The 8,603-nt window shown below is 47.8% G+C and overlaps 1 protein-coding gene across 2 annotated transcripts in view; it reads right to left on the bottom strand.

The window, feature by feature from the left end:
* Positions 1 to 2,810: 2,810 nt before the first annotated feature.
* The window catches only part of chrm2a (cholinergic receptor, muscarinic 2a), a 94,278-nt gene continuing 88,485 nt past the window's right edge, over positions 2,811 to 8,603 (bottom strand). For both annotated transcript variants that reach the window (XM_056277574.1, XM_056277575.1), the window contains one exon: positions 2,811 to 4,360. In XM_056277574.1, the coding sequence (XP_056133549.1) occupies positions 2,811 to 4,319 (1,509 nt within the window). In that variant the 5' untranslated portion in view covers positions 4,320 to 4,360. The remainder of the gene's footprint in view (positions 4,361 to 8,603) is intronic.

Below are 8,603 nucleotides of genomic sequence, written 5' to 3'. Positions count from 1 at the left end.
CAATGTAGTGAATTCAGGGGGCAGCTGGGATGCGAACCCGGGTCTCCCGCACCACGGGCGACTGTGCTAACCAGTCGACTAAAGGGTCCGACCCGTTAGCCAACAGGGCTAGCAAGTCTAGTCTTCCGTGGTCATTACAGGCCTATTAAGTAATGATGCAAAAGGGAGGGAGAGAGCGGACGTGAGAAGAGAACAACTGATGGAGAAGTCTAACGAAGCCACATGTGATGTCATCACATCTGTGACCTCATATGAGAGGTCAGAGGTCATGACGAGGAGTAAAGCAGGACACGTCTGTGTGTGTGTTTTCAGCTGAGCGTGTAACGGGCAGTCTTTCCGCATTCCCTCATAATCTGATCAAGCTCACGCCAGCTTTTCCACTATAGAGTCTGTCCCAGATCTCCCTCGAGGAGACGGCATCAAGCCGTTTTTCGAGGCGGGTATAATTCGCTACGCAGCCCCCCTACCAACCACTCTGGCAACCGCTTGACGGCAAATGCGACTAAGTATTTATTGCACCAACTGGTGAGCGTTCAGCGATGCGTGCTCACCGGGATGTGTGTCTGAGGCCCTCTGCGGATGGGAACATATGGTACATAATCACGCGCAATAAATGGGTATGCACTCATTTCTCAAGCATTACTAACGTCAATAATTAATCTTCACACAAGACATGGAGTGATTTACATGGACTTACTTATGAAGAAATGTTGAATTGAAAGGAGGTGGGGTGGTTCAGTACAGTTGAAGACATGGAAAAGACATGGAAAATAGCCCTTTTTTTAAAATCACGGGGTTGTTGCCCGTGATTAAAAAGCAAACTCCGTTCTTGGAGCGCACAAACACACATGCACACACACACACACAGCCAGTGGGGTTCCTCATCCATTATCTGTGTGTTTCAGTACGAAGGGGAAAAAAAACTCAATCCGCTCATCAACAGGACTAAATGATATATCGCCCACGCAAACCAGTAGGAAAGCTGAAGATGCCTCCTCGACACATAATACTTCACAGCTCCGAGCTCCAACCACCTGTTTTCCCTCGAAAAGAAGTGCTCCCGGCAGTGCCGGGTAGCCTGCCAGCAAAGACATAAATATATTAATAGTTCCAATGAAAGAAACATCATACACCGTGTCAACAGTTGTGAGAGCTGAAAAGTGAGGGTGAAAGCTACTGGCAAACCATGAAAGCTGGCAAAGGCTTGAGCGAACAATCTTGTATCGCTAATCACATGTTCCGTCATGTTTACCTGGCTCGCGTTTCCTCCGTTTTAATTTGCACTTACTCGTGCGTCCTCTCATCAGACACTTGATGAATTGCACGAGACACATCCATCCATCCATCCATTATCCAAGCCGCTTGTCCGAATTCAGGTCATGGGGATGCTGGAGCCTAGCCCAGCAGTCACAGGGCGGCAGGCGGGGAGACACCCTGGTTAGGCCGCCAGGCCATCACAGGGCTGACACATTCACGCCTAGGGACAATTTAGTACGGCCGATTCACCTGACCTGCATGACTTGGGGCTGTGGGAGGAAACCGGAGCACCTGGAGGAAACCCAAGCAGACATGGACACAACATGCAAACTCCACACAGAGGATGACCTGGGATGACCCCCAAGGTTGGACAAGCCTGGGGTTCGAAGCCAGGACCTTCTTGCTGTGTGGCGACCGCACTAACCACTGCGCCACTGTGCCCCATGAGACACATTGACTTCTGGTCTTTGCAGCGGGTGTTTGCTTCTTCGCTGGAGATGGGATACTTGCAGGCCACGGCCCCGTACTACTGCTAAAGCCAATCGAGACAAGCTGTTACACTTCGGATCTCGCCTGTGCAAGGCGCCACCAGTGAGGAGCATCAGTCTACATCCGACGTCACGTCCTTGAGTTGACGTTATTGGCCCTCATCTTAAATAAGACAGATTGTGCAATCACCAGGAATCATCACATAATCAACGGTGTGGCGCAATGCACAGGAAGGCAGAAAAGTAGGCAAGTGGAGAGGTATTCATGGGGTACACGTGCACACACATACACACTCATCCATCTATCCATCCATTATCCAAACTGCTTATGCTGCTCCCAGGGTCGCGGGGATGCTGGAGCCGATCCCAGCAGTCATTGGGCAGCGGCAGGCGGGGAGACAGGCCGCCAGTCCATCGCAGGGTACACACACACTCATGTTCGCACAAAATAAAGACAAACACGCTTGCACACGTAAACACACTTGCACCCATAAATACTGACTGTACACGGGTATATACAGTTATATACAGATATCATTACTGTACTCCAAACTTTTGAGGTTTGTGAATTCAGTCAGCCCTATTGTCCCAACGGATTTGTTCTTGTGTTTTGTACAGTGCAGATCTCCCTATCTATTTAACTATTTATCTTTTGCAGCTCCTTCACTGCTTCAGCCGCAGTCTCAAGAGGTGCATTACACATCTCCCCAGCTTTTAATACAAGCGCTGGACTTTTCATGACCAACTTGCCAACAGCTTTGTCTCGCCCCTCCGCACTGTTTTAAGATGTGCAGCACACAACACAGTTCAACACGACTGCCATCAGTTGAGTTTGTGTAAAGTGCTACAAGAGATCATTGAGAGAGAAATGGGAACTTAATGATAAATGATGGAAAGTAGTTTCCAATGTGCTCTCACTGCCTTCACCAAGCTCACACGGATCTCTAACAGACCCTTATATGCATGCCCAAACACACACATACTACACACATCGTATACACACACATGCACATACACAGTCACAGTCCACCCATACTTAAACCATCTCCCCAACTGTACAGGTATTTATCTGGCCGACCTAATGTTTCTGTACTGGCAGAGGAGGAGGTGTTTAAATGTCTTTTTAAATGTGACGTTGCACAGGGCATAGCAGGCTGGGTTAATGGTGCTGTTAATGTAGCACAGCCAGTAGCCAATAGTCCACACTGTGCTGGGGATACAACTTGAACAGAAGGTGTTGATCAGTACCATCACGTTATAGGGGGTCCAAGTGGCCACAAAAGCCACCAGGATGGCCATGATGGTACGGGTCACTTTCTTTTCCCGAGATGGTGGCACCTTCTTCCTCTTGTTGGGTGGCTGCTTGGTCATCTTCACAATCTTCCGGGCAACGTGGTTCTGTCGCTCTGTGGCCGGGACAATCTCAACGGTTGCGTTGGACGGAGTGTAGCAGTCGCCTTTCGGCGATTTGGTCTTGATCTTGATGCAGGTGAGCTTGGAGCCCCCCGCCTTTGCTCGGTGACGGGGGACTGGTTGGCTGGCCTCGGTGCTGGAGTTGGCCTTTGGGGGTGCTAGCTCTTCGTCCTTCTGGTTAGATGCGGCCACGCTGCCAGATGTCGAGTCATTGGAGCTCTCCTTCTCCTCACCTGGGGTGCAGTTCTCCCTTGTCACGTCCTCGCCTTCTGTCTCCCCCTCTCCGGTCGTTGAGGATGGTCCCTTACCGTTCTGCAGTTTGCCGTCATGCTGGTTAGCCACGCCGCCGGCACTCCGGGTCTGTTCCTGCTCCGGGTCTCCCCCTTGTACGTTGTTATTGTTGGGTTTAGCCGCATTGTTTCTCCCCTGGTTGGGAGACTGGGGCTCTGGGTTGGGCCCTGATGGCTTCCGGTTGTCCTTCTTCACACGACACTTGCTCGCTCTAGATATCTGCCAGTAGAGCACAATCATGATGATGACAGGCAGATAGAAAGCAGCGATGGCTGTGCCAAAAGTGACAGCCGCATTGGAGAAGAACTGGATGTAGCACTCCTTCTCAGGCACTGTCCGCCCACCAACAATGAACTGCCAGAAGAGAATGGCTGGTGCCCAGAGGATGAAGGATAAAACCCAGGCTGCAGCAATCATCATTCCTGCCATTTTGGTGGTCCTTTTGACAGGGTAGCTGAGGGGCTTGGTGACACAGAAGTATCTGTCAAAGCTTATGATGAGCAGATTCATGACAGATGCATTGCTGACCACATAATCCAAAGCTAACCACAGATCGCACACCACTGGCCCAAGGGGCCAGTACCCTATCACTATGTAAACTGTATACAAGTTCATAGAGCACAGTCCAATAATTAGGTCAGCACATGCGAGACTGAATAAAAAGTAGTTGTTGACAGTCTGTAAGTTCCTATTGACTTTAATGGAGAGCATGACTAGGATATTTCCAATAACTGTGACCAAGCTAAGGGAACCAGCCACCAAGACGATGAACACCACCTCCACAGTCTTGTAGGCCCTTTCATTTTCCTCCACAACCTCTGTGTCATTGCCTTCAGAGGCATTCCAGTAGGTGAAGTTAAATACATCCATGGCATTTGGTCTTTTGTTGCCCTCTCCCACTCAGATGGAACCTACAAAAGAGAGAGGAAAAAGGAGAGAAGGATATTTAAGCTTCTGGCCATTTCTTCCCTCCTTATAATAATAATATTAATCATCAGCAGCAGCAGCAGCATCATCATCAGCATCATCATTATTACATTTATATAGCGCCAGGCGCGGCCCGTTCATATGAGCAGGTCCACTAAAAAAAAAAAAAAAAAAAAATCCTCCACCCAAAAACATAGTTCCTCTTCATAAACTATTTTTTCCACGTTAATACTTAATAATTTACATTTCAATAAACATTACCTAGTTTTGTGCAATAAAAGAATCAAAGTAGTCAAAAGTACGTCAACAATTTTTGATCTTTGAGAGTTAAAATCGACATTTCAGTGATTCGGTCTCAGTTTAGTGCGTTGCGCAATATTGGGGCAGGAGACCCCAGCGCCCCGCTGTCACCGGCAGATTTATTATAGCGCCTTGTGGTCAGAGATGGAAACTGCAATAAGCGCCAATACAGGCTCACTGGGGCAGAAATTAGTCTTTAGAAATGAGTCCGCCCCACTTCCACACTCCGCAGCCCTCTCCCGTTTTCTTGGGTTAGTCCGCAAGTTTAGACCACTGCAGACCGGCATTGTTGCACCTGCTGTGTCTAACAGTGTAGAGTTTATTTAAGAAAAAAAAAGATCTGAACGACTACAATTACCAGACAAGTTAGTAATTAAGCAGCTCGGCCCTGATAGACCAGACGTTAACATTACTCGAAGGACAAGGGGAAAACCTACAACACGACATTTTCGCCAACATGGTATGAAAAGAAAACACGGCTTTGTGGTTAGAGGACACGACGGGCCCGAGTCGTGGGACAACCTGGCGTCTTCCGCGGCCTTGTGGATTTAGTTTCGTCGTTGGGTTACTGTAATGCAGGACCACCTCTTGTACTGTAATGCAGCAGCACCTCTAGTACTGTAATGCAGGACCACCTCTTTCTTGTACTGTAATGCAGGACCACCTCTTGTACTGTAATGCAGGAGCACCTCTAGTACTGTAATGCAGGACCACCTCTTTCTTGTACTGTAATGCAGGAGCACCTCTAGTACTGTAATGCAGGAGCACCTCTAGTACTGTAATGCAGGAGCACCTCTACTACTGTAATGCAGGAGTACCTCTAGTACTGTAATGCAGGAGCACCTCTACTACTGTAATGCAGGAGCACCTCTTGTACTGTAATGCAGGAGCACCTCTAGTACTGTAATGCAGGAGCACCTCTACTACTGTAATGCAGGAGTACCTCTAGTACTGTAATGCAGGAGCACCTCTAGTACTGTAATGCAGGAGCACCCGGAAGTGGCCACGGCTTTCGAAGGTACGTCCAAAAGTATCCTGAACAAGCTGCTCGATAGCATGCTAGACGTAATGCTACTACCACGTCCTTCTCGTGATTATGAGAAAGTGGAGTAAGCTATTTTAGACATTGCTTGAGTTTAAAACCGTGGGTGTTTTTTGGTCGCTTACACCCGGGTTACAGGATGGCCTATCGTTCATCTTTGAAACGTATTGGCTACTGCTGCGTTATGTGGGCTGCTGGCTGGCATGGTTACAGGTACTGCAGTGATTTTTAAACTTAATTAATGTAAGTATTTAATATGCTAATTATTAAAATAATGATATCAAAAGTGGGCGTGGCTAGCGAGTCAGGCGCTGGAGCCGGTGTCCGCCCCACCAGTATTAATGGCCGCTACTGGATAGCGCTTTTCTAGACCCCCAAAGCGCTTCACATTGAAGGGGGTAACTCACTTCAACCATCACCAATGTGCAGCACCACCTGGGTGATGCACGGCAGCCATTTTGCCCCGGAACGCTCACCATACATCAGCTTGAGATGGAGAGGGAGGGAATCATTGAGCCAATTACATGAGGGGGTATGATTAGGTGGCCAGATGGAGAGAGCCAGGTTGGGACTTTTGCCATGACACCGGGGGACCCCCTACTCTTTGTGATAAGTGCCATGGGATCTTAATGACCACAGTGAATCAGGACCTCGGTTTGTCTCTTCCGAAGGACGGCGTCTCCTACAGCACAGTGTCCCCGTCACTGCACTGGGGCGTTGGGATTTGATATTTGTTATTGGGACCAAAGGGAAGACTGCCCCCTACTGGCCCACCAACACCACTTCTTCCAGCTGAGTTGCTGAGTCTCAGTCCTTGATACTTTTCTTTTATGGCAGGTGAAGAGTCGTTTACAAAACCCTCCATTAAGCTAAAAAAGCACTTCTCCATTTCATCACTAAAGTTTAATGGATCAAATAACAACATTTTCTTATTATGAGATATGCAGTAAATGTTAATATGCAATGTAATTAAGCAATGCAATTCAAATATTAAAAAAAGCTTTAAAAACCATTTAAAACCATTTATTGAATATCACAGAATGAAAACTCAATTCAGCCTTGCAATACTGAATGGTGAGAAGAGGCCGGGGGAGGAATCAATGATACAACGACAAAAGTTGATGAGGGACACAAAAACGCTATCTTGCTGTATCAGTTAGTCTCATAACTAACCCCATGTTATTTTATCAACTTGGAATATTATTTTCCTAATCCAGTGGTTTGTAGACTATTTGCCAGTAATTAGAATCAGAATCGACTTTATTGGCCAAGTGTGTTTGTACATCCAAGGAATCCCCCCTCCCCTCCTCCTCCTCCTCTTTTTCTCCCCAATTGTCAACTGTATCCGGGCAATTACCCCACTCTTCCGAGCCGCCCCGGTCGCTGCTCCACCCCCTCTGCCGATCCGGGGAGGGCTGCAGACTACCACATGCCTCCTCCCATACATGTGGAGTCGCCAGCCGCTTCTTTTCACCTGACAGTGAGGAGTCTCGCGGTCTCGCCAGGAGGACGTAGCACGTGGGAGGATCACGCTATAACCCCCCCGTACAGGCGCCCCGACCGACCGACCGACCAGAGGAGGCGCTAGTGCAGCGACCAGGGCACATACTCACATCCGGCTTCCCACCCGCAGACATGGCCAATGGTGTCTGTAGGCCCCCCCGACCAAGCCCGAGGTAACATGGGGATTCGAACCGCCGATCCCCGTGTTGGTACGCAAGGGAATAGACTGCCACGCCACTTCCAACGAATTTGACTCCAGTTTAGTGACTCTCAATGGACTTACAGAAAAACAACACAGCAATCTGCAGGGATCTATAAAAGGAAGGACCCTATACAGGTGAAACCGTTTCTGTGAACTGTTAACAGGATACAAATAGCACCAAAATACATTGTTCTGTAATGGCAATATAATTAAACTAAGAGCCAGTTCTTCAAAAAGCAATTCACCAAAAAAAAAAAAAAACAATAGAAATTTGCCCATACACTAATAATGAGATATTGGCGCAGACTGCATCGTGAACACCAAATAAATCAAATATTTCAAAGACCTGTTTTTTTTTAATGGAAAATAATTTCTTGCTGTGTTGTCGTGCCTCTAATTCTACAAATTATTGCATTCTCCAGCTTTTCAGTTCCTTACCAACCCTTGAGAGGCGCTGTAATATCCTCATCAACCTTAAGACGGTGGATTCTGTCATCACATGGCAAACACAGCTCGCATTACAAATCGTCTAATAAATATCAACGCGAGGTCATCGACAGAAGCGGAGGAGCCGTGATGTTTTCAAAGGTCCATTACCAATATGCAATGAAATATTCTCTTAATTCAGCGCAATCAAAAATCCCTTTTGTCCCAGGTGACCCTGTAGTTCCCGCTTCAAACCTTAAAGACTCGCCCATGTGGTAGACCTCTCTTTGATTTATTGGCCACTTAGTTCTTCGCTTTACATGCCTTTGATAGTAGTGATGTAGTTCATCTCTTGAGTTGAGCCACAGCTCTTGCAGAAGCTATGGGTGCCGTGGGTCACACTGTATGACCTAACGCTGACCCATCCCACAGCACAGGGCTCACTTTGCAATTTAAAGGTTGTCGGTATGAGGGAGCACCTTTACCTTTCCAGCTGGAGAAGAGCAAAAGACAACCTCAGCTATCGCTTGCTGGATTCACTGTTGTTGTTCAGGTGTGAAGAGAAAGCCTGCATGTTAACATTTTATTTAAAGCGCCACCGGGTACTATATTCCTTCATGGATTGTGACGAACGTGTCTATTGGGCTACTTCCCTGACATTGTCCATCCATCCATCCATTAACCGAACCGCTTATCCTGCTCTCAGGGTCGTGGGGATGCTGGAGCCTATCCCAGCAGTCATTGGGCGGCAGGC

Source organism: Lampris incognitus, chromosome 3 (genome assembly GCF_029633865.1).
Source record: "Lampris incognitus isolate fLamInc1 chromosome 3, fLamInc1.hap2, whole genome shotgun sequence".
Lineage (NCBI taxonomy): Eukaryota > Metazoa > Chordata > Actinopteri > Lampriformes > Lampridae > Lampris > Lampris incognitus.
Note: the sequence above shows the minus strand (reverse complement) of the source record. Positions and strands in the feature narration are given on the sequence as shown.